This window comes from Telopea speciosissima, chromosome 11 (assembly GCF_018873765.1).
Source record: "Telopea speciosissima isolate NSW1024214 ecotype Mountain lineage chromosome 11, Tspe_v1, whole genome shotgun sequence".
NCBI classification, from domain to species: Eukaryota; Viridiplantae; Streptophyta; class Magnoliopsida; order Proteales; family Proteaceae; genus Telopea; species Telopea speciosissima.
Window position 1 is genome coordinate 55,719,119 of NC_057926.1, and position 26,116 is coordinate 55,745,234.

Here is a 26,116-nt window from a genome sequence, read left to right on the forward strand (position 1 = left end):
CTAAAGCCATCTTCAAAGCTGGTACTGTTCATTCCGCCTAGGATAATTTCAGATATTTATTATTATTTTATCGTTGAAGATTTGAACAGCTATGTGTTATATTCAAGAGGTCTCAGTGTTAGGATTCTAATCCTATAGTTCCGGCTGGATTGGTTTCATATTGAGTTGGTTAGGGTTAGAGACACTTGAAGAAGTTCTGGTCGTGGGTTCCGTTTAAATCGAAAGGAAGAAGACTAAAAATCAGCATTTGCAATTTGTTACAGAGTGAATCCTATGTACCATGGGGTTACATTTGGGTTCATCTTCCCCAAATAGTTTAGGGTTTGATTTTCAATTTCAAACCCTAAACAATTTGGAGAAGATGAGGATAATTTGATCATTTTATTTTTAAATTTTGGTAAATTTTTATCAAAAAGGCATTTTGGTCATTAGATATCTAGAAACTAACATCTAACGTTCCAAATTAACGGCGTGAATCAAAGTACTACATTGTATTGAAAGAAAGGGGGAATTTAAAATTAGAAAAGTTTTAGGGGGATTTGGAAAAATAAGCATTTCCAGGAGAGGCATTTGTCAAAAACCCAAAAAAAAAAATGAAAGTTAGAAACCTAACCTTTCTCTCTCGTCTTTCCCAATTATCCCCCACTCCCGTCTCATTACGAAACCCTGAGGGGCTAAAGCAACACCGCGACAGCTAGCTGTTCTATTCTTAGCCGGCGACTGCTGCCTAGTCACAGGTAGTCTCTCCCCTGCTCCGGTCTTTCTCTCTCTCTCTGGGACTTTTTCGAAGTTGTTCTCTCTGGCGATACCCCTCCCTATTTCCCTTCCTTGAAAATAAAATCACTATGAGTTTGTTTGGTTGCAAGGAGAATGAAAATTTTTGTTGTAAAGTGAAACTTTTTTTTCAAAGATAATAATTTTAGGTGTTTGATTGCCGGGGAATTATTTTTCCCGTGGAAAATAAATTTCAGGTAAGATTGCAATTTTTATTTTCGGACTAAAAACGCAAGTAAATTCAAAATCCGAGAAATCGAGTTCGAGCTTGCTTTGTGCGTTGTTTTGTCGATTGAAAGGGTTGGAGAATCTCTGCTGAAAAGCCCTAACGTCTCCTGGTGCTGGTTTAGTGTCTCTGAGAAGGCTTCGAAGCTCGAGCAAGCTCCGAAGCTAGGACGGGGCCTTCGATTCAAGTCTTCGGTAGATCTTGCATCCAGGTACTGGTTCATTGAAAAAAATCCCCAAACCCTTGCCCCCTTCTTCTCCGTCTCCGTTCCTCGGCGATTGTAGCGACCTGCGAAGTGCGACCTTACAATACCGGAATACCCCCTGTGGCAGTCGGTTATTGCAGCAGCAGATTCACCATCTCCGTTCAATTCGGCCAGCGAGAATCTATTTACTCTGTAAGTTTTCTCTCTGTGTGTGTGACTGTGTCTCTCTCTCTCTCTTCTCTATAAATTATCTGAGCTTTCTATCCTTACAGAGATGCTTTATTTGCTTCTTGAATCTTAAAATTGAGATGAGGTGCTATCATATGACTCTATTAGACCAGTGAATACTTGGAGCACCTCAATGCATATGGTTTCCTTTGTTTCCCTGAGATGTTAGCTTGTAAGAAACAAAATACAGGGGGTCGATGCTGTCCCGCTGGCTTGGAGAGATGAGAAGTCACCGGCTCCTTGAAGAGATAACATCATCCAAAATGGTGCCGTAGGAGACTCTAGATGTGGACTGCCCTTCTATGAGAAAGGAGGGTGGATAAGTAGAACAGAGCTGCAAGTAAAATGTTACCTTCTTTGCAATGACCCTTTCCTAGTCAAGGTTGATGATTCATGATTTAAAAACTTCACACATACATAATGATTAAGAAAAAGTGGCCGCCTATCTCCATGTCTTCCTACCCTGAGTATAGAAGTTTTGTGCCAATTACTGATAAAAGTTAAAACCTGCTGATAAACCCAAAATCAGATTTCCTGACGCAACACCTGGAACCTTCATAAAGGAATTAGGCTGGGCCAACAATCTGTTAGCATTTCCTAATTATTCTTTGTAGCTAGCTGTTTTATTTATCTACTAATGGTTATGGTTTTCGGGATTTTAGCTGGTAATGGTAAGGAAGGATTGGAGTGTCTTGTGCACACTGAAATTATTAGAATTGATCTTTTTCTTTATTCCTCCATTTTTCTCAAACTAATCAAATTTTCAGTTACATAGTATTGTGTTTGTTTATAAAGGTGTATAGGGTAGAATTTTTTCCTTACCATTTATATTGGCTGAAATTTTGAAGAGTTGTTCCAATCACAGGAACTCTAGACTGGAACATCAGTTCCATCCAAGCACTCTAGGTGCTAAGTTGTCTCATCTCCTGCTGATAGGTCTAAGGTTGACGGTTTTGTTTATGTTGTGGACAGTCCTTAGTCTTATATATATATATATATATATATGTATATGTATATAGTTGGGTGTGAAAGAGCTTATTCACTTACCTTCGGCAAAGTTTACATAAGATGCAATCAGCAGTTGCTGTAAGGGAGACTGAGGATGCAATCAGCAGTTGCTATGGGTGAGTGGTACATGAAGGTCTAGAATGGCCTTATTTAGACACCTTTAAGAGGGACAGAGACCCTAAGAAGACCCTAGTTTTAAGCCTCAAAACTGGGCTGGAACTAAGGACAGAGAGAGAGAGAGTCCAGTTGGGTTGGGGGATAAAGGAGAATCATCAGGAGATTCTCCATATAGGAGTTAAGATCTTATCTCATAAAACAAGAAAGGTAAGTAGTAGTGAGCTGCGGAATAGTAGCTGTGGTTGGAGAAGGCATTTCCAAAGGCTTCTTTGTTACTTCAGAAAGCCAGAAACTCAGAGGGAAGAAAAACCCAGAAAAGCTATCTGATTGTGAAAAGAGAATCTAATGAAATGGCAGAGGCAGAGGGTCCCTAAGGACCAATTAATGACCCAGTCTGCAGTATTCACTATATGCCACTTCTGTACTATTCTCTCTCTCTCTCTCTTACTTTTTAAGTTAGTAAATAGTTTTAATGGATTTTAATCACATGCAAATGTTGTGATTTTACACTTGGAAGCGGAAAATCTCTATTTTTTGTAGCTGTTTCAGTCTACTGTGCTGTCATTAGTTCTGCATATATTATTTCTGGTGCATGGGATGTATTGGAATGATGAATCTAGGAATTTGAGTTGGGTGGCTGATTTTCTCAGGGGACTGGTTTGGATATCTTTGGCTGTTTCCTTGATTTTTCAGAGGATCAGATGGGTAAGAGTTCTAGTTATAGTCTGGTGGGTCTCCTTCTCATTACTGGGGACTGCACTGAATATGGAAGTGTTGGTAAAAATGCAAACAATTTTTACCTTAGACATTGTGTCATGGCCTGCCAAGCTAATGCTTCTTGTTTGTGTTTTCATACACTTCAGTTTATATGAAAGAGATGGTAATTATAGGAGTCTATGCCTTTCTTAGAACAGTCTCTGTGAAAGAAACAATCCCATAATGCTGTGACAATGAATGATGTCAGTCATGAGACTTGATTAATTTGTAGTGTTTTTCTGCTAAACAAAGGGTTCAGTTTGTATACTTGAGAAATGTGATCAGCAAGAAGGATAAACAAAAAACCATTTTAATCATGTTCAATACCTCCATGCTTGAAACTCTTGCCTAACTCTTCCTTTCTTTTCAATAAGTCCTACTTATATTTCCTTTTATTGGACTCAACTGATTCTATTGATTAATTTCTATTTATTTATTGGGGGGGGGGGTGTACTCTGTTATTTTTGGGAAAAGGTTCCCTTGCAGTATACTTGGATTTGCTTGATGAAATTTAGGGTGTTGGTACTTCTTAATGGTGGATAAATTTTCAAATTGAACTCTCTTTGATCTGTATCTGCCCAATGCCTGCCCAATGCCTTAATTTTCCACTCCATGACATTAGTAATATTCTCCTTCTTTGCTCCAACCATTAAATATAATGTTGATTTGTCCATCGCAAGTTGGCATTTTTTTTCGCGGAGATTTGCTTGCTTGCGGGTTCTGTGAGGAATAACTACCATACCAGATACAGGACAGTTTTTGGGGACCAACCTCTTTCTTGCGAGATCTTGAGGAAAGGAGTCTTTGGAGCAGGGGCTGCCTTCATTGTGTTCACTAGCATACTCAATGAACTCTTCTATGTTTGTTATTTTAAGGCTAAGGATGGATTCAAATCTGACTTTGGCAAAGACATGGGTGTGGGGTTGGGAACCTATAGATGAGTTAGCATAAGATACAACATTGTTAGCTACATAAGATACAACATTGTTAGCTAAGTATGGAACTGTTTGCACTTTGGATTTATAATGTTTGGCTCACTCGTTGAGTTTCATTGGTGTTTCCTGTGGAGCTTAATTTTGGTCTTTGGATATGGTGTTTGATCCTAGTTTCTATTCCGTATATATATTCTTTTCTTGTAACCCTATCCTTGCCCTTGTATACAGTGCTCACATCGTAGTTGGAAAACTTCAATTAGGAACTTGACATTGCAATCTGATATAGACATGCCATTGAGGCTGGTCTTGTTTGTGGCCAGTTTTGGAATTTTTTTTTTTTTGTAAGTTAAATGTACTATTTGGTTGATTGAGGAAAAATCTAACTGGTTATAGATAGAATTTCCTTTATCCAGCTTGTAATTGGAAATCGTTTTATTTTTCTCTTCCACACAAGGTTAGAGAAATGTAGAAGAGGCATATTGAATGTTTGCATTTTGAATCATTAGGCCCGAATTTACAATTTGGTTTTGCTTCAATGGTCATTAATGACTATAAAATGTCTGCCCACCTATTTATGAATGTCTGATAATATCCCCCCATTGATGTGTGATACCCTCTCCCAACCATCCAAATTGTTAGAATTCAGACGCGCTCTCTAATTGCCTATGCACATTTGTGTGTAAGTGTGTGTGGGTCTCAACGGGGTAGTTATGATGTGTTTTCAGACATTATTTCAAATTCATCAAAATTATGTTATATATAACAAAAGTTTGAAATGATTGTTACACTCCTTGGTCCTTTTTGCCTTTCCAGGGGGTGTGCCGGTCATTTCGCGCGATTGTGCCTAGGCGTAGGTACACACTGCACTGCAGCACCGGTTAGCATTCTTTTTTTCATAAATTATTAAGAAAGAGTCTTAATAAGTGAAAGTTAGTACAATGGGTTGGATTACAAATTTTAAAAAAGTTTACATTTATTTTACATCAATTTTTCAGACAACCAAACAACTTAGTAAAATTAATTTCACTTTACTTCCTTTACAACCAAACGACTTAAAAGGGAAAAAAAATTCCCTTCACTTCTCTTCCCTTCCCTTCCCTTTCCCATTTCCCTTGCAACCAAACTGACCCTACAGTATTTTACATCACTGGCAAAATCAAAACATCATTTCAGGTGAAAGAAGGAAAGCTTAGTCAGCTGAGGCCAAGAAATTTAAGCGGACGGTCTTCTACGGTTTCGGTTCTCCTTCCCCATCAGACTTTCGATCGGACAGGTGGGTTCCATTCTTTCTTTCACTGCTTCTTCCCATATTAATATGGTTCCTTATCTATCTCAGAAATCAAATTTTTATTGATATCTGTTGTCGATAGATACTCAGATTTTATCCCATTGACTATCTTACTCAACTTTGTTTTCTGTTTGGGTTATCTTTCTTTTAATTGGTGAACTAACTTACTAGTCTTCTTCTACATCTATTCAGTACTAATGCCATTGCGCTTAACTTACTAGTCTCTCCATTGGAAAAGAAGAGTATCATATTTCCATGGATTTGGCATCAAATTATGACATAGCCCGCACAGCTGATTTCATTCACAGCTGAAACTTCACTGGAGTTGGATTGCAGGTTTCTTCTTTTTCTTTTTCTCATTCTCACTTATCTTTTTTACTATACAAGGAGATCAATGGAAGCATTGTTACCTTGTATAGTGAACAGTGCTATACAGCTATGTATTTAAAGAACTTTTCATTCAAAATTTTGGTTCAACGTTGGGTACAACTATGTATTTAAAGAAGATGCGAAAAAAACTCCTAACTAAACTTTAAAACCAAAATAGAATCCAAAACTAACTAGCCTATTCGACTTTGACTCTAACTCTAAGTAAAACTCCAATGAAAAGATAATTAAAAATTACAAAGAATCCAAAAAATAAAATCCTAAAATATCCTACTGGACCAAAGACCCAAATTTGGATCTGGTTCATCTCCATCTGGCATCTGGGCTTCTCAATAGGTTTGGCCCGATCCATGGAAGTGCTCCTGCATCACTATCCTATGGTAATGTCATGTTTATGGCGGAACAGTAGAGGGGCCAACTTGAAATAGAGATAAAAAGAAGTTTTCCATAATTTAAATTCCAATGGAATAGAAAATTCAACATGAATTAAAGCTGAGTGGCAATTGTATACTGAATCTTGATTTAAATTGGAGTTGTATTTTTTTTATATTGGCAATTGTATACTTGTATTATTGTAAACATCCAGATTTGATTAAACAGAAAAAAGAAAGAAAAAAGAATCTCTTTGCTGAAGACAATAACTCATTACACCAATTTCTTGGAGCTTATAGGAGGGAGAGACTCGGACAGAGAAAGAGAGAGAAAGAGAGAAAGCAAGAGAAATCTTCATCTCTTTTTTTGTTTTTCATAGAGAAAGAGAATATATATATAGATGTCAACAACTAAGCATTTGCTTTCCAAATCTAAAATATATAGCTGTGTAGATTAGAAGCACTGCTCTTGTATCAATTGCTTACATTGAGGAACATTTTTTTATGAAGGAGCTTCTTTCAACTTTTATTCATATTTCCTTTTATCTCCTAATCAAAGCAGAAAAGCTTAATCTTCCATCCCACAATAGTCATGAAGAAGTGGCAACAAATTAAATCCAACCTAATTTTCAGTGTGAAACAGTCTCAGAAGGAAACAACACAGCTTTCTCCTTCCAATCAGAAATCAACAATCAATACAAAGGGACAAAGCGTGTAAGATAGCCCTAATAGCAACAATTAGCAATGTTAATTCTATGGTTACTAAAAATCATAAACCATAGAATTATACCCTATTTTTCTGGCAAACGAAAGGGTTTATACACCACCTTACAATCCTCAACTCACGCCAATTTTCGTTTTTTCCCAACTTCACTAGGAGTAAATGCTTGATGAAAACTTCTTCTATCTTCACTAAGACTTAGAAAACTTTTCATCCTTGGTTGATCAGGTGTAGCTGTTTTCTGCGAGCAACTGGAATTGAAGTTTCATTCAAGTGAGTCCTTCCTTCCTGCAATCTGAAATTTCCTCAAAAATTTCCTTCGTTGTTGGTAATTGGCTTTTCTTATTTGTGTTTGTATTTTTTCCCCTGTTAAAATCTATTATTGTTTTTTTTTCCCATGGATTTATGCGTGATGTGGTCTTTTTACTTATAATTGGGTTCGGAAGGTATTGAGATATGACTATTTTGATGAAGTTTATTCAATCGTGTTAACAGTTTTGCTTATGAATCATTCAAGTTCAATTTAAACTTTAGGTAATTGATTTTCATTTTAATTTGTTCTCTAATTTTTCAACACTTTATGTTATGGAATGGATATGCTGAGTTGCATTTATATTTTGCATTTGTGGAGGAAATTTTTTAAGATATATATATATATATAAATCTTTTTTTTTTTTTTGCCGATCCCATTTAGTTGGGATTAGTTTGTTGTTGGTGTATATAAACTTTTTTCCTCCACTATTTCATATAATAAACTCACAAATCTTTAGCACTTTATCTTTTACAGGGGTAGTTCAGTCCTTTTGGTTATTCTAATGTAACCTGAGTGTAATCCCCTACTTCACACTATTATAAATAAAGGGGCTAGTGTAATTATTGACATAAGTCATAATTTCCCAAATCCCAACATGCTATCAGAATTGAGATCCACCTTCGGATCCTCAATGACCTAGTTTTACTCTCTCTCTTCTCTCCCGCCATACCCTAACCACCCCTGCCCTCCTTCTCTTCCTCTCTCTTTCCGCCTCCACCTCTCGCCACCAGGAAGCACCACCACCACCTTCTGCCCTCGTCTAGTGCCAGCAGCAGCATCGACCCCATTTAGTTGGGATAAAGATGAGTTGTTGTTATATGGTGTGCAATTGAAACCAGATCTAACCTACCGCCAGTTCAGATTTCAGACCTTAAATCCTCTTCTTCTTAGTTGTTGTTTGGGATGATATTTGTGTGCATCCAAGAGACCCCTCCAAGATCGACCTTCCTCGAAAATTCCAAACCCAACAAAGGCTTGCCAAAGGAGTTCTCTCATTCGAAAGGTGCTGGACTTCTGCCTCCTGGTTAAGTCCAAAGGTTGAAGACGATGGTGGTTTTTTCCCCTCAATTTGTTTGTTTTCCTTATTTTATCTCCCACTTTCCACAATTCCCCCTCTCTACCTCTCTTATTCTCTTCTATCCTTATTTTCAATTTGCTTCCAAGTCTGCTCTCATTCAACAACAACAACCCAGCCTTATCCCAACTAAATGGGGTCAGCTATTTAATTCCCTAGCCTTTTCCTAGACTTATCCCAAGTCTGCCCTCATTCAATAGATCAAGTTCCTCTCTTACCCATTTCTCTATTTAATTACCTAGTTGCCCTCCAAAAGTTATTTTTTATTACAAGGTTGTCACCCCCAATCACTTAGGCTCTCTTTGATATGCTTTTTATTTTTGATTTTTGCCTGTTTAACAAAAATCATTTGTGAAAACCAATTTTGGTCAAAACATAAAAATCGTTTGGTAACCACTACACGGAATAGATTGTAGACAAAGAAATATGTTTGGCATACCTATATGTATAATAGTTTTTTGAAGTGAGTGGGTGGAGAGATGCCACCTTTACCCATCTTCCTTCCCAAAGCATAAACTTGGAACCGAGTTGTTGGCTATCAATCTCTTTGGATTTTGGGTTTAGATCACCCATCCATTTGCAATTTATTCCCCGAAGATCCAAATCCGAAAGGTTTCAGCAAATCAAAATTGAATTAGAACTGTTCATTTCCACCCAAGATCTCATTTTTATTGACACTCATTCATCCTCGGTGAAGGAAAACTACCTCCATGGCAATTCTTTAGCTGAAACGTTGAGAAGGAGATGGAGGTTGAAAGGACAGGTGGTAGGGGGGCTGGTTCGGCTGAAGTGCAGGTGTTGAAAGGTGATGGTATAGGTGGATCAAGTAACAGATCTGTAAACAGATCAAGAAGGTTGAGTTTGACTGCAACTCTTTATCTCTTCTATGTCATGAGCTTCCCTTCTGCAGCAACAGATCCTGCAAGTCTCCTCCTCGCTCCATATTCCAATCCAAGACGAGAACCAAACTAAACTCTCGAGACCGAAAAGAAGACCAGATCTGAGTCCTATCGTCGAAAGAACGCAGAACGAAACAGCAAAGCAGATCTACATCCTAAGCCTGGCAGATCGAACAGAGAGTTGCTCAAAAAGGTCGATCAAACCCTCAGAATGATTGAATCTAAACCAGAGAACAGAACCAAACTCAAACACGAAGACCGATCAAACCCTCTATCTCAACGCTAAATTTAGTTCACCTAAAGTAGATCCTTTCTTTACAACCCACGGTTGCAGCAAATAAGTGTGTGTGTGCGTCAACCTCAGACCAGAGACTCTTTTTTTCTTTCCCAAACCAGGAAGACCGATCTTGCAAATTGGGATAAGGTGCCATTTGGATTTCATCATTTCAGGCACAAATTGCTCCATGGTAGGACCAAAAAGAAATAACACAAAAAAATCAGAACTGAGTTTCCCTTCATCTATGGCGAAGAACGAATTCTTCATCCTGGCATTGGTATCGTCAGATTGCCAGAGATTGCAGAGGGAGGGTAGTTTCATTTTTTTTTTTGGTGAAAGAGTAGTTGTAGGAAAAATAAGAAGATGAGGGTCGTAGGAACAAGAAGATGAGGAGGCGGATGGAGTTGCGGGAAAAATAAAAAAATGGGAAGTGACGGATGGGGTCGCAGGAAGAAGAGGAAGAAGAAGAAGAAGTTGGAGGAGGGTCGATATTTCTAATTAAACAAGGAAATGACGTTCTTACCCTTCAATTTGTGACCTATGAGCACGTGCTCATTAAAGTCCCCGCATAAATGATAAAAAGTGATTTTTGGCCAAAAACCATAAACAGCTTTCGATTTATTTTTGGTTTTTGGTTTTTTTCAATCTTTTTTAAATAGAAACAGGCTCCATAAACGATACCAAATGCAACCAAAAACATTTTTTAAGGCAAAAATCAGAAATAAAAACTATACCAAAGATGCCCTTAGTGATCTATTTAGAGATTGGATAATTTGGATGGGCCCATAAGCGATCTGAGCCGGGTTTTTCATACCCTGGATTGCATTAGATGGTTAATGCCCTTTCCCTCTTGCTAGGCTAGGAAATGGTTGTGGGTCAAAAAAAAAAAAAAAAAAAAAAAAAAGGAAAGAAAAGTGAGGATGGGTTTCTTATTCTCATAATTCTGTTAAGAGCCTTCTGCACAAATTAGAGAAGTGAATCTTTGAATAAAGAATCTCCAAATGCAGCTTATCAAAATGATTCCCAGCACCAACCATGTGATTCTAAAAATCACTTCTTGGGAGGTGTAGCATGTTCCATGGAAGGGTAGTGGAAAGCGTCAGTCTTCCACCGGTATATATAATGCGTGTGATGGAAGGCAATCTTTATGTCCTTTCTTCATTCAATATTGCTTTGTGGGGGGAGATTTGGTCTCATTTATGGACTCTCTTCAAAAGAAATTGAGCTAGAGACCTTGCAGAGCTGATGGGATTTTGGCAGTCAGTTTTCATGGGTAAAAGGGTAAATTTCTGTTGAGACCTTACAGAGGTGATGGGATTTGGGCAGTCTTTCATGGGTAAAAAGGGTAAATTTCTGTTGAGATATGTATGTTTAGTTGGTCTCAGGACCATTTGGGATGAAAGAAACAACAGAATGTTCAGAGGATGGTGTAGGACAGCAAAAGAAGTGATTGGCATTATAATGCTAAAATTGGCTAGATGGGCATCCACATTGACAGCTATTTCTTGGTATTCCAAAGGTCACTTATCATAAATTGCCAGCAGATTATATATTCAGCCAATTCAGCTCTTCAGATTAATCATGAATGGTCATTTCCCCCTCCTAAATTTATCGAGCTGAACTCTGACAACAGTTCCTTGGGCAATCCAGGCCTGCCAGTATTGTTGGGGTATTCAGAGATCATTGAAGGCATTGGGATTTTCAGTTCCTATTGAGATGTTTGATTCCATCACAGCTGAATGAAAGGCAATAATTAAGGGTTTAAGAGTTCCCTCTTCCAATGGGTGATTAAACTTGATATTCAGAGTGAGATGGCCTTAGTTATATAGTTGTTGAGTTTGAATGGGGCAGGGCTGTGGAGATATATGCACACTCTAAGAAAACCCAGATCCCAATTACTTAATAGAAATATTTTTCTTTTCAATGATGATTAAGATCAGCTAATGGTGTGGCTGATGATTTGGCAAAGGCAGGGGTCTACAGGCAGACATCTTTTGGTGCCTCTTCCAAGTTAGCAAATCTTATTGTTGTGATCGTTTTGGTGTTCATGTGACTGGGTTCAGGTTTTGTTCTTCTTGTTTGCTATCTTTACATATTATTTCACCACTTTGTCCCAAACTTGCAAATTCATTTTCAGACCAGAATTAAAACTGACCGGGGTCACTGCAAAGGAATTGATACCAAATTTATGGACTTTCTGTTTGTATCAATGCTTCTTTGAATTAAGTTGACATGCACACATTTCTTCACTTAACACGGATCTATTTCACTCTAAACTTTAATGTTGGATCCTCACACATCCTTTATGTTCTTAGTTCACATGTGGGATAAGTTATATAATTTGCTTTATACATAGGGATTTAGGGTGTACCTCCAAATGTAAGCTTGTGTAGAAAGATTTGCCTTCTGTGTGCATATATGTTGTGTGTATGTGTCTTGAATTCTTGTACCTGTTTTGAAGATTAACCTACTCCGACATTCTTTGGTTGGGACCCGAATGGGACTTTTTCTGAGATCTGTGTTGGTAGCAGAGGGCTTGGGATACCATCACGGGCTTGGGATACCATCACTGATCTCGTTGGGGGTGCGGGGGCGGTGGCCCCGCGGTACGGTATGGTACGACCAAGCATGAAATTATTTAGAAGATGATGCTAAATTATTTATTTATTCTAAGTTGACCAAGCATGAAATTATTCTCCTTTCGGGTTTTATGAAAACTAAAAATAATCCAGTGAAGATGTAGTTTTAAGGAAGCCAAGTCATTTGTCGGAGGCCATGGTTAAGTTGGATGATACTGTACTCTACTTCTGATGTTGAGGTTTTCTGTCTGAGACCAGTTTTTGCCGTCATCACAACTAGTAAGTAAGAACAGTTGGAGCTGGATATTTTAAACATTGGCCCCTCTATGTCTATGTTGCATGCCATTTCGATATATATATATATATATATATATATATATATATATATATATATATATTTTTTTGATAAGTAAATTTTGTGTATTGAGACAGAAAGAATACAGAAGAAGGCATCCTTTAAGAACCCTCAAAAGGGGAAAAGGACCCTAGACAAGATAGGACAGGCCCTATCAAACAACAGGAGACAGCCAAGAATTTAAAATATCCAGTTCCAAGAGTATTGCTGCGAGGTATTGCCTTAGAACTTTCTCAAGAGTTCACTTATCTTTGATTGTCAGTTTGGTTAAGTGGAGATGAAAGAGGCATTGCTGAAAGGTATTGTCTTCTGATTCCTCAAGAGTTCCATTGTCTTTGATTGTCAGCTTACTAGCTTAGTTGAGACAAAAACTGAGCTCTTGAGCTCCCCCCGTCTCCCAGATGGCATGCCATTTTTTATGTGCTATTTTATTGCTTCATCAGTTCTATGATTTGTTTACTAAGACATTAAAAACAATTCTTTTGTACTGCAGGGATAAGAAATGGCAATGAGCTATACCAGATCATTGAAATACATAATCCCCAAGGAGGCAGTTGGAATGATGAGCCGTAGAACATTTGCGGCTGGTGGTGGAAAAGCAAAGAAGGGCTCGAAAGGAGGTGCGGCTGGTGATGCTCCAAAGGCTTCCATACTCAGCAAAGAGGTCAAATCCTCCACAGTTGTTGGTGCCAATACACTCAAGGATGGGGCAGACCCCAAGATCATGGCAGACTCTGAATACCCTGATTGGTTGTGGCACCTCTTAGATAAGAAGCCTGCACTGAGTGAACTAAGGAGGAAGAATGTGGAAACTCTTCCATATGAAGAACTCAAGCGTTTTGTTAAGCTGGATAACCGTGCCCGGATCAAAGACAATAACTCTCTCAAAGCCAAGAACTGAACTGATGAATTCTTTATTTTTCTTGCTTTGATCATCCCTGTTCTTGAGTGGAATTCCCCTGTTTTATGTGTTCACCTATTTTACTTATGAGTCCATTAGTCAACTGAAAGTGTACTAATTGTTTGATACCGAAATATCCTTGGTTGAAATTTCTATTCCTTAATTTCTGTGCTCAGACGCTTAGAGAATAAACTCCGCATAAGGATGGAAGAAAACTTGAGAACAAAATAGAAGGTAGTGAAATGAAGGTTTATTTATTTGCTAAGTTGCAGGCTAATACATTAGAGGGATTTTTTTTTATGGAAAGACAAATATATTAAAACAAAAAAGAGGGATTATATAGAGACAGAAGTATTTGTACTTCTATCATTACACCATCTAAAGTTTACAGTAGTAAAATTATCAATTTCTTCAGCAAGTGCTATAAAACTATTGACTAGGTTCGAAGGATTTTTTTGTGGTAGAACTAGGTTCCAAGGATGACATAAAGAGTGTGAAGGATTAAATATACCATAAAGTTCTTTATTACAAAATTCATTGATCTTGATATGTAACATCTTTTCTTTCTACAATCCCTATAGACATAAGAGAGTATTTGATTGATCTAGAGTTTGAAATTTTACACACGGCTAATATAGAACATTCTCTATAGATATCCAACAATTAGTAATAAGAAGGTTGAAAATGAAGAAACACACAAATGATAGATACTTGAGCTTGGGTTGGAAAATTTTGATTCTTTTTTACTTTTGGGCATAGTATAAACTAAGAACCTCCACCAATACAAAAAGAAAAAAAAAATTACAACTTCAATGATCAAAAGGATGCAATTGCAAGGAAAACCAGTGATCAAGAAGATGGTATGTGTTATCATGGAAATTTGAACTGCAAAAAATTATGAGCGAGAGAGAGAGAGAGGATGGGATTCCTGAAATGGATTGGGGAAGAGGGGGAGAGGAGTTCTAGGGAGTGGAGTTTCTCATCTTAATGTCAATTCCTTGGATTCTAAATTTAGTTTGTTTTTTGTTTCCCCGTAATAACACATGCAAAATTAACTAAAAAGAAACATAGATATTGTTAAGTGTTGAAGGGTGCTTGATCGAGCCCGGCACATTTAAAGACTGACACGTTTAAGCCTGGACCATTTGTTTTACCTCAATAACCCTATAATTTTCTATTTTATTTCAAACATACCATTTCTTAATCTCCTTGATTAATTTATCATCTTGCATTACATAAGTTATAAATAAAAGACTATGGGTTGAGTAAAAACATAGAATTGATAATTGTATAATATTGCATTATGAAACTAAAGGGCCAAAAATAAATGAAACACATAATCAAGGTCATTTATGTCATTCAAAATGCTATCATTTGTATGTCCATTAGCCCGGTGAGAAACATTCCCTCAAGTAAATTCTTGTTTCATTATAAAGAATTGAATTTCATTAGGAACTATATGAACCAAACTTGCACAGTTCAATTGTAGCCTTTTTAGTATGAACCCGTTTATAGGCACATTTAGCTTGTATAGTACAAGCCGGATTATAGATTGGTATCTATTCGACTATTTATAAATGTGACAATGCCTAGTCTATTAAGATTGATTACTTAAATGGACCGGCCACAATATAGGATCCTAACATAAGAGGGATCGATTAGGCCCGACTGACCAATTGACACCCCTAGTGGGAAGGAATTACTCTTCCCTAATCCAATCCAAGGTCAGGTATCGTGACATAAGAGGTTTCCTCATCGGTGTAGATAAGGGAAACTGGGCCCTTTTTTCTTATAGGCTCACGTTTAGGTAATCTTTCAATTAAGATCAAGACTTTTCTTTCTTTCTAGGTTTTGGATTGAGACTAGGATCTGATGTATTCTTTCTTATCTACTTGTCCGATTGGAAGCTCTCCCTCTCGTCCCCAATCCCCAAATCTGAATTCCTAACCGAGGGTTAGGGGGTCAATTTTGGGTTAGATTGGAACTGATCTGTTAGGAATCGAAACTGACCCATCTAATAAGTTATTGGTCCCGTTTTAGATCTATCAATTAATTTATTGGTCTCCCAATGGTTCCAGAACCGATATACCAATTAGGAACCATTGGAACGAGACATCCTGACCCTATGGAGTATAGTATACAATCCTTAAGACTTAAGGTCATGAGAGCTAAGATCAAACCCTTTGTTTTTCAGTCTTTCATCTTGATTGGTACTTGTCTCATATGCTATTTTACCAAAGATTTGACTGATCATTTAAAAATTTATTTAGGAATACTAACTTTTAAATATACCTTAAAATAATTCTTTGATAATATGAATTAGTTTCGTGATTTTTTTGAGAAAAAAATAATAATGGATTGTAAATTTAATGTGACTGAAATTATATATGTAGCATGTGTTAATGATCCTGCATCTTAAGTTTGACATCGATTGTCTTATTGGTCTGATTCTAGTGCTGATCCCTTAGGATTGGAAGAAGTCGGACCAATAACCCAAAATCCGAGGGTAGGAGGTAGGGGACTAAGACCTTAACCCTAAGGGTAGGTGTCTCTGTTCAACGGTTTTCACGTGTTTTGCTTAGTTACCCTTTTCTGGCTCTCTCTCTTTCTATGGATCTCGGCGGGGACCACCTCATTTGCGCAACTACGTAGCTGCCTTTTATAGTCCATGGTCGACGTGTCTGATTATGATAGGTTCACGTAGCTGTACTTATGGATCACATGCGGGCTTCATTCAGAAGCTCCTTGATAACTTCGCACTTACCAACACGTGTCTATGTACCATTTTGCACGTCGGAAAAGTTCCCGCCAAAACCGGACACGTCGGATTGAAATGTCACCTCCGCGAGGATAGAGTGTCTATAGACTATAGAAATATTAAAAAAAAAAAAAAAACAAAGGTGAGAAACTGAAGTTGAAACAGGCTAAACATAACAGCAGAGCTCAGTCTTCCCGTCTGAAGCTCTGGTAATGGCGAGATTCCCTAAACTCCTTATTTAGGGTTCTTTGATACAAATTACTTTCTTCTTCCCCATCCTGCCCAACGCTTTGTATTCCTTTCAGTGAAAGGAGATTTGCTTGATCAGACCTTTTCCGTGAAGGATAAAACGAAGGTTAGCATTTCCTTCGTTTGGAACTAGAATTGATCAGTTTTGATCTAGAATTCATTTACTTGTATTCTCCATTTAAAGCATTTCATAATTCTACAAGAAAGAGAAGTCGGAAGGCATAGACATTGGCTCAGATTTCGTTTCGAGAAATTCTGTTCTTAGATCATTCCGTTAAGAGTTCCGTGTTTCTCGTTGGAAATGAGATCTTGTTCAGGATCCTTTGCCTTTTCATACTTTGGATCCTTGATCAGCGATCTGTAAATGAAAAGGATGCTACCACCAGCTGTTTTCGGGTCTGGGGTTATCAATCTATTGCTAGATTTGTTTTTAAATCGTCACAGCTTGAATTTGAATTTGGAGTGCAGCAGCAGCAGCAGCCAGATTTAAAGGTTTTCTGTTTTAGTTTAACAGTAGCAATTAAACAAATGGAGAAATCCTGTGAATTCTGTGCACAATCAAGACCAGTTGTTTACTGTAAGGCGGATGCAGCACATCTTTGCCTTTCCTGTGATGCACGGGCTCATTCAGCAAATGCTTTATCCCGACGACACTATCGAGCCCTTTTCTGTGAAGATTGCAGAAACCAGCCAGCTTCTGTTCGGTGCTTGGATCATCAAATGTTTATGTGTCATGGTTGTGATGAAAACCTGCATGAATCCTCTGCTCAGCATAAAAAACTAGTGGTGAGTAGTTACATGGGTTGCCCTTCTGCTAGGGACTTTTCTGTTTTATGGGGATATGACTTGAATAAACTACGGGCTAATCGTTCTCAGAATATGGCTATGTCTGCTTCATCTGGTTCTTTGGCTCCAAGTGCAAATTTTATTGGTTCAAAGTCATGGATTGAAGGATCTTCTTTAACATCTGAAGCAAACTCCATGAACTCTATCTTTAGAGCAGATGGTGAAGTGGGTTCAAGTAATTTACGAAGCAAGGTAAGCAGGAGTTTCTTCTCCCAATGATTTGCTAGTTTAACTGTTTTCTTACTTGAACTTATCTGTCACCTAATTCGCTTTACTTATCTATTATATTCAAACAGTATTAATTGGAGATTGTAAGAATCGATGACTGTGTTTATTTCTGTAATGACTAAAACTTTGACGCTCCAATGGATGTGGATACAGTTAGCATTGAAAAGGGAAGCAGATACAGGATGGAACCCAGATATTGAGAAGGTTCCCAATCTTCATACCAAATCTTCCACTTCCTGATTCATTGTATTTGGATAACTGGAGTTACAAGTTTCTTGTAGTATAAACATTGTAATTGATTTTCAAATTTATAAATCAGTTGGGGTTTGGGGTTATGAATGGCTTTTTGAAGCACTCATCTTGAAAAATAAAAGACTAGACAATGGAAGCAAGTTGATGATATATTGATTTTTCAAACTTGGTAGTGATGATCTCTTCAGCTTTTCTAGACCAGATTTATCCCAATCCTATACCTTTCTATCCAACAGTCAAAATTGCCACATCATCCAGCCATGTGGCTAAAAATTGGTGAGCCACCTAATCAGGATGGGCCCGTCCTAATGAACTTTTACAATCTTTTTCTTAAAGGGCTGAAAAGAGATGATTGGAAAACAATACAAAATCTCATCTTAGGTCTCAGTTTTGGAATTTTCCTGTATCCATTATATGAAAATTTTGAAACTTTTCATAAGGTAGGATCACATACACTGATGCATCGTTCTATTTATTGTAACCATGGTTCGTTTTCTTTCTTTCATTAATTTATAATTACCAACCATCCACATTTGAATTCACCACATTGCGTTGTGCTACATCTCCCTTGTTGAGAGTGTCAAAGTATGGCATTCTATTTGCTTGTTATGAGATATCCTTAAATTTATGGTAGGGAATACCAAGGTTACAGGATCGAGTCCTGTTTAACAAAATTTTTTAAATAGGAAAATGATTTTGATGAAGCAGAATTGCATGCTTTCTAAAAATTATGGTGATCTACTCCCATTTGGCCTATAAAGATTATGAATTTCTTGTCAAAGAACTTTTCTCTCTAGATGTAACATTAAATATTTAGTTTGCCATATGTCTTCATTGGCCTTAGTTGGATTTGTCATAATTGTCCAATGTATAAACTTCAATTCGTAGGGACCTTAAGTTGGCTCCATACAGAGGATCCTGTGCTTAAATTTCTGGAATAAGCATTCCAGAGTTTTTACTCTATGTGACTTTTAGAGCTTTTAAAAGGGCCTCTATTTTGAATATGGCTAACTAAGTTTTCTATATTTTCTCTTGTTTTCATTTGATTATCCCATTTAGTTGGGATAAGGCTGAGTTGTTGTTTGTAAATGAAATTTGAATATTTTTTAACCTTTTTTTAAGTGAATTCATGCATAGCTGCTTGCAGCGGAGATCATTCAGATGTTTTTACATGTCAGCCAAACGGTAAAGAGCTCAAAGTTTTTACTTCATCTAATAAATACAGCTTTAAGGTTTCTTTACAAAATCAAATATATGAGCAAGGTTTCAGATTTTTTGTAGAACAGAACAGTCCATCATCACGTGTTTCAGGTGACAAAATCAAATATATTAGCAAGGTTTAACATATTATGACTCACTCTGTATCAACATTTCAATATATTGGATCTTTTATTATGCCTTTGTGGAATTTTTGGAGTAAGTGCTTCCATGAATAATTATGGTTTCCAAGCTCCATTGCATGCATCTCAACATTTGAACCCCAGAAATGCAATATATTAGCTGAAGACTAAGTTACCCAGGTAGCAAGTAATTATTAATTTCTCAACATATTGAGCAGCTAAGCCCACCGTCCACCAAAATGAGAAGTATATGAAATAGTAAATGAAAAACAGGGAAAATAGAGTTGCAGACTCCCTCTTGATGCAACAACTTTCCAATTAGTATTGAACACATTACATCTTTTATTATTTCCTTTTCTCCCCCCTTCTATTAAGTCATTTCATGCACCGAACTGAAGATCACATATCTTTCCTCTCTCATCATCGTGAACATTATTCATTTGCAACCATGTCATCTAACTGTGTTTAATGATATCTGAGACAATGAATCTTGCTCATATTCTGTGTAAATCAACTGCAGCCAGATAGCGACTTGATTCTGCAACAGATTTTAGACCTGGAAAGGCTTCAATTCATTGGTGGAAATGATCAGTCAGCTTTGATACATAGTGCAGTGCAACCTGACATATATTTGACTAAAGATAATATATATATGAATCAAGATAATACTTCAGGGCAGCTCTCTGAAGATCTTGATCAGCACTGCCAACATCCTCAGGGTCTTGGTGCTGATATTCAAATGGAAAGAATGCATCATGAGCTGGTGCAGCCTTTTCCTTTGCCCTTCTCTCAAATGGGGCTTCTAAACCCTTCCTCAAATTCTGGTATTCCATTGCATGGTGACACCTATTGGCAGTGCAAAATTCCTGCTCAGACTAACCAGGTGTGGTAATTATTATTGGCTTCTTTGTCAAAAAGGAAGAAAAGAATCAAAGTTTTGATTGTATGATTCATGTCATATCTTGTATAGGGAGCTATGAAGATGTGTTGAAAAATTTCCATGATAAAGAAATACTTGTAAGAACATTTGGAAACCATACAAACTTCTGATTTGCAATCCTAAATCTCATAAAGAAATCAAATATATTATGACTTTTGGCTTTCATTTTGTAATGGGAGGAATTGTAAAGTGATTGAGTATAAATCATGTTTGGAGAAGAATATTCTTATCAATTCTGAGCAAAGATGTTAACATCACAAGTGGGGATACAAATTAATGCAGGTTATAGAATTCAATCCGCATCAATATTTACTCATTTCTGATCAGATACTGGTAATGTACATCACGTACAACAAATAGTAGCAATATTCCTTGAGGTTTTGATCTTCATTCCTGAGGATTTCATCATTACCTACTAACCATGGACATATTTAAAATTAAATTTTGTATACTCTAGCCTTTCTAATCTGCTTCTACTAGAGTGACTGATCAAATCTCACTTGAATGAGCTGTCAAGAGTAAGGAATTATGTAAATGTCTATTTTTCCTCTTTCCTTTTAGTTCTCAATCATGACCTGACATTGGATGATAGAAACCAACTTCATCTACTGATCTACCAATAGATTATTCATAATAATATAACATTTCTCTTTCAAAACTATTTGGACATGAATGTTTATGACGTTCTTTTCCATCCTGCCACGTAGTGATATCGTTTCAGCCATCTAAGATCCTTTTCTTTTACTAGTGCAGGTGTGGTCTCAAAATATGCAAGACCTTGGAATTTGTGAAGAAATTGACTGCAATGATGGTTTTAATATTCCTGATGTTGATCTCACATTCCGAAACTATGAAGAACTTTTTGGAGTTGATCAAGATCGAACTAGATCAGCATTTCCTGAGAAAGATGTTGCCTGCTCCTTGACAAAGAATGATGTATCCTTTGAAAGAACAGAACAGGGTTATACAAGAGCAATGGAGGTTGATTACCGTCTCTTATTTCTACAAATCAGGATATATGGGACAACTTTCCCCCACCCCAGGGCAGGGGTAATTAGAGTCTAAAACCAACATGCATTGAAATATAATTGAGACAAAGTGAACAAAATATAAGACAGTCCAAGTGATGCTAATGTACTGCTAAATATGGAAGCACAAGATCTGAGGAGAAATACATGTGAAAGAAATGATTTCCCAACAAATATAGTTTCTATGTGCAAAAGTTACAGTGTTTTGATTAATTCTTGACTCAGTTAAAAGAATGAGTTGTCTTTTACACTGAGAGGTGGGAGGGCTGTGGAATTGAAATAGTTAGCAAAAGAATATCATACAATTTATTCATAACTTGTAGTAAGTCCAACTTTTCTATGCTTTCTCAGAAAAATTTCTATCTTCTGTTCAATTTCACCTTTTCATTGTGTTTTTCATTGCCAATGCATTCGTAGGACATTTGAAACTTCAGAATGGTGGATGTTCTGAGGGGATTGATTTCAAATTGTTCTTGTTTCATTGTGTTGTGTCAAACATGAAAGTTAAACATGTCTTAGAGTGTACCTAAAGGGGCATAACCAATATTGCACTGAAGCGACCAAGAAAGCAGGGCAAAGCTCTACCGGGAAGAGCTCTTTAGATATTATAAACCCCCCCCCCCAAAAAAAAGGAGAGTGTACAAAAGATATTTAACAGGAAACTCTGTATGAAACACGATGGGTTATAGAAAACAAACGATACTGAAATCTGTATTGCCATGAAGAAACAAATCATGTAGCATAAGAAGATTGAAAATCATGGTTATGATTGTTGAAGTTAAGAGTCATGTGAATAGCAATTGTATGATGGAATATGAAGGGTAAGGAGAAGAGTATAGGAGTGAAGCGCTTGGAAAGTTGTGCCAAGTAAACACAGATTGATGCATACTTTTCTCTCCATGGCCAAATGAATATTTATCCTTATTTTGTTGAGAATGTCAGAAGTTTTGGAACATCCTTGCTAAAGTTGGGTACTTGTATTTATAACTTTCTCCAATTACTGGCTCACTAGAGAGATAAGACTGTCAGTACTTGTTCTTTATTTCTGTGAACTTTGATGCCATTTTTAATTTTTGGCTCCAAGTGCATAGCTTTTTTTGGTAATTTGGTTCTTCTTCTGTTTTGTCAGGATATCTCAGTTGCTCAATCGATTTGCTTTACTCAGTCATCTCTTGAGGAGAAGAAAATTGATCCCTCTGATCAAGCTCATCACTTTGCTGGAAGTATTGATTATGCTCATACAATCTGTCCATCTTACTCAAGTTTGTCGTTCTCTCTTTCAAGGCCCAGCACCGAAAGCAGTGCCTCTGATTATCTTGATAGTGGAATTTCACCTAACATTATGAAAGGGGAACCACCATGGAATTCGCCAGATCTGGATAATTCACACTCTGAAGCAAGAGAAAATGCCATGATTAGGTACAAGGAGAAGAAGAAGGCTCGGATGTAAGTTCTAAGTATCTATCTAATCCCTTCTTTTGAAGCTGATAACATGAAGTGCACTTAACAGGTGTCCAATTTAACTACATTAGGAGGCAAATTACCGATTCTCTGGCCAGTTGGAGTAGCTGAGTTTTAACTTCTAGAAGAGTTTTGAACTGTTGGTTTTAGACACCTGTATCTATGGTTTCCTGGACTTAAGATCAAAAGATGAAAAGAACTTTTTAATTTCAGTGACCTCAAGATACAAAAAGATCTGGAGGATAATCATCTTAAGAAGCTTGTGTCATTCAGAGCTGTTATATCCCACACCCAACGTTCAGCTGACTTGGAGAATTCAAACAAGGACACTCAAATCAAAGGCTACTCCCATGTCTACAAGGATCAGCATACCAAAATATGAACAAGTTATGCAATAATGTATGCAGATAAGGAACTACGAGTGTGTAATTTGATGGATGACTTTGAGAAAATTCAAAATCTTCTTGGTAAAATATTTTTGTGCTAGATCCTTGAGGTGTATGTTTCAGGAAGTGGGTTTCCAGCACTAACAATGCTAGAAACGTTCCAGCATGTGTTCTATTCTCTGATGTTTGGCAGGGTGGTTGGTACCCAAACTAAGTGGACATGTCGTCCACTTCTACATTTAGTCATGGGGTAAATATTTGGTCCCGTTCTGATTTTGCCACATGCCAATGTAATGCTTCTATTTGAAGAACTTGTATCATTTAGGAGACAAAGGGAAAATCCCTAAACATGGTAAACCACTAAAATTGACATGTGGCCTGTCAACAAAATTCCCCCTTTGTCCAACTATCAAAACAACCAAACATGTCTTAGAATGTCAAGAATATCTGTTGGTTCCAGAACCTTCTTCCTATGTTTTATGACATGGATAGGAAGTATAGTTATGCGAGAGCCACCAGAAACACACCACTGCTTTGGTCAGGTAGCTGCTTGTTAGAATCATTTCCCAGAGTAGCCATAACCCAAAACTTTTACATGTACATTATTTGATGTCTGAGTTGGATTTAATGATGATAGGTTTTTAAAGTGGTCCTTATGCCAGCATGTCCAAACTCTAGTTTTTTTTTCCTGTCTGGTGTATTCATTCGTACAACAAAATCAAGGGGGTATGACATGCTACAACTTGATCAACTATGACCTAACCAAAAGACTCATCTCTGTAATAGAGAGTGAGGACTTCACACACAAACCCAGAAATGTGGAACAGAGCTGAAATCCAGAAGCATAAAGCATGACACTATTTTTTCCTTGTACATCATTTTGTGTAAATGTACCGGTTATGTTCCCTAGTGAACTCATCTAATTTTGCTTTGCATGGCCCTATGTTTAGGTATGAGAAACGAATTCGATATGCTTCTCGGAAAGCTAGAGCTGATGTACGGAAGCGAATAAAAGGCCGATTTGTCAAGGCAGAGGGATACAAGTCTGACTCTGCTGATATGTCAACGAGCTGTTAAGAGGTATGCTCATCTTTCTATATCAGTTATTCCTTTACATAATCAATATATTGGGATGAAAGCTGGTATTTTATTGTTTGGATCCAATTTTTTCTTCAGCATTGTGTATGCAGAAGCCTTGCTATTGCTCTAAAATAAAGAAAATCTGCAATGCTAAAGGCTCGGTGTTCACTGTTAATTAAAGGTATATTTTGACCTAGCAAACAACTTTTGGCCTAATTTCTTAGTATGAATATGGTTCAAGTGCCCTCATAATTCCTAAAGAATTTAGATCCTGCAATGTCTCTTTTGTTTTACTCAGATACATGATGAACTCAAAACATTAACTCTGACATATCTGATTCCTATACTGTAGACAAAATTTAAGTAACTAATATCTTATAAATCTGTTTAACAAAAAATACAGAGAAAATATTGAGGATAAATAACAAGAAGATTCAGATTTACAAACGCAGAGAGTTATGATGTTGGATCACATTGTTCATTCATTTTATTTGTTTTCATTAAGAAAATACGTATCCTTTTGGTTCAGTGAAGAAAAGATCACTCAAAAAACACAAATCCATACTCGCTCATTATCTTTTCGCCTATGATACCTGCATACACCAACGTCTTGGCATGTGCTGATATTCTTAACTGGTTTGTTATTGACTCTTCCAACATTAATTTTTTCATTTCTTACTGGACTATTGGTTGCCTTCTTATCTCTCAGCAATATGCTTCTGCCTTGTCTGTAAAATTATATGTGTACTGTTGTATACTCATGAATTTCATAGAGTTTTGCACGACTGGTTTTTCTTTTTCCTTTTTAAGAGAAGCTGAAAAGAAAAAGTCATAGGTTGGTATCAGCCTATTATATGTGGTACCAATAGCGATATGAACCAGTGGAGAAAAAAATAAAAGAAAATAAGGAGCTCTTTTGCTGAAGTATCTTGGATAGATAAGAAAAATGTGCCTGAAAATTATATATTAACCAGGACTGGGAGTCATGGAGATGAAATTCTTGAAGAATCATACATGGCAAGAAAGTATGATCTTTGTCTTTTGGTTGGTCATTTTGTACAAAATTATTTTTTTGTGCCCTCGTCACCAAATTATATATTGAAGCAAAAACACAAGAAAACAGTTGTACTTGGAATGGAGGAGCATTCTATGAGCAAATAATGCTCCTTTATGATTAAGGAACTGTTTTTGTATTCAGATGAAGAACTCCGACCACAAATCTAAGCCATTGTGGAAATAAACTGGAATCATAGAACTTAAACACTAGCTCTCCTCCAAATACACTTTTGATCTGAAGAAAGAGTGATGAGTTTAACATATGGATATGGATTTGCCTTGATGCATATTCACACATGTACTGGTTATGCTTCTATATGAACTCATCTAATTTTGCCTTCTGTGTTTCAGGTATGGAAAATGAATCCGATTTGCTTCTATGGAAGCTTGAATTGATGCAGAAGTGAGTGAGAAAGCCGATTTGTCAAGGTAGAGGGTATGCACCTGATGCAACTGATATACAAGTCTGTTGAAAAGTGCTTCCTTTATCAATTTCAGTTGCTTCTGTATATGATCAATCTTAAGAAAATCAATAGCAGGTCTGCTGGTTCCATCCTCTTATATGGCTCTAGTATCAACCTTCTTTTTGTTTTTATTTATTTATTTATTTATGTATGTGTAGCCATGATATGGTTGTAACACAGCCCACAGCTGCAAAGCTGAAGGCTTGGTATTCATAAAAGCTCTAAAATTTGAGCTTAGCAAAGAGATTCTTGCTTCATTTCTACTTGTGGTTGTGGCTCTATTGCAATTAGGAGTCCAAGAGTATTATAAAATCCTCATTTTCTGTTTTTCCTTTTTCATTCCAGAGATATAGGGGATTTAAGACCTCAACTTCCTCCACTTTGCAACCATATTTGCTGTTAAGATGTTGGTTTGTTCAGGTCCTTGATGCCTTCATATACTTAAGGAGCTATCTCCCAAACGTTTTGGGTGGGAGTCGACACAGAAACAGTAAGGGGGCTTAGGCAACAATTAATAGTACTTCAGCAAATGTGGAACTCTATGAGGTTTCGATCACAGTGGTCATTTTCAAGTTAAGATGATCGGATGGTCTTGTAACCTTGAAGCATTGAT

The 26,116-nt window shown here is 37.0% G+C and overlaps 2 protein-coding genes and 2 long non-coding RNA genes across 6 annotated transcripts; 3 read left to right on the forward strand and 1 right to left on the reverse strand.

Moving 5' to 3' along the window:
* Positions 1 to 610: 610 nt before the first annotated feature.
* LOC122646206 lies at positions 611 to 25,839 on the forward strand. Its single transcript, XR_006330571.1, has 4 exons — positions 611 to 624; positions 7,007 to 7,009; positions 9,195 to 9,201; positions 25,662 to 25,839. It is a non-coding gene; the product is annotated as an uncharacterized LOC122646206 (long non-coding RNA).
* LOC122646207 lies at positions 11,469 to 11,931 on the reverse strand. Its single transcript, XR_006330572.1, has 2 exons — positions 11,775 to 11,931; positions 11,469 to 11,686 (listed from the first exon to the last, which is right to left on the reverse strand). It is a non-coding gene; the product is annotated as an uncharacterized LOC122646207 (long non-coding RNA).
* Positions 12,974 to 13,531, forward strand: LOC122646205 (54S ribosomal protein L37, mitochondrial-like). The gene has a single exon (XM_043839706.1). The coding sequence runs from the start codon at positions 13,017 to 13,019 to the stop codon at positions 13,413 to 13,415; it is 399 nt and encodes a 132-aa protein (XP_043695641.1). The 5' UTR covers positions 12,974 to 13,016; the 3' UTR covers positions 13,416 to 13,531.
* Positions 16,658 to 25,729, forward strand: LOC122646203 (zinc finger protein CONSTANS-LIKE 9). Of its 3 annotated transcripts, XM_043839701.1 has the most exons (8): positions 16,658 to 17,460; positions 18,097 to 18,102; positions 19,591 to 19,971; positions 20,782 to 21,009; positions 22,186 to 22,502; positions 23,854 to 24,012; positions 24,070 to 24,164; positions 25,391 to 25,729. In XM_043839701.1, the coding sequence occupies exons 1-6, from the start codon at positions 16,951 to 16,953 to the stop codon at positions 23,978 to 23,980; spliced, it is 1,569 nt and encodes a 522-aa protein (XP_043695636.1). In that variant the 5' UTR covers positions 16,658 to 16,950; the 3' UTR covers positions 23,981 to 24,012; positions 24,070 to 24,164; positions 25,391 to 25,729. The 3 variants fall into 3 exon arrangements, with proteins under 3 accessions (XP_043695636.1, XP_043695639.1, XP_043695637.1); XM_043839702.1 differs by lacking the exon at positions 18,097 to 18,102 and having other exon boundaries at positions 16,659 to 17,460; positions 19,609 to 19,971; XM_043839704.1 differs by lacking the exons at positions 23,854 to 24,012; positions 24,070 to 24,164; positions 25,391 to 25,729 and having other exon boundaries at positions 22,186 to 22,666.
* Positions 25,840 to 26,116: the final 277 nt, after the last annotated feature.

Excerpts from the sequence above, each read along its gene's own strand:
- LOC122646205 (XM_043839706.1), top strand. The coding sequence starts at position 13,017 with ATGGCAATGAGCTATACCAGATCATTGAAATACATAATCCCCAAGGAG.
- LOC122646203 (XM_043839701.1), top strand. The coding sequence starts at position 16,951 with ATGGAGAAATCCTGTGAATTCTGTGCACAATCAAGACCAGTTGTTTAC. Across the intron at positions 21,010-22,185 it reads GTTATACAAGAGCAATGGAG|GATATCTCAGTTGCTCAATC; the intron begins GTTGATTACCGT and ends CTGTTTTGTCAG. Across the intron at positions 22,503-23,853 it reads GAGAAGAAGAAGGCTCGGAT|GTATGAGAAACGAATTCGAT; the intron begins GTAAGTTCTAAG and ends CCCTATGTTTAG.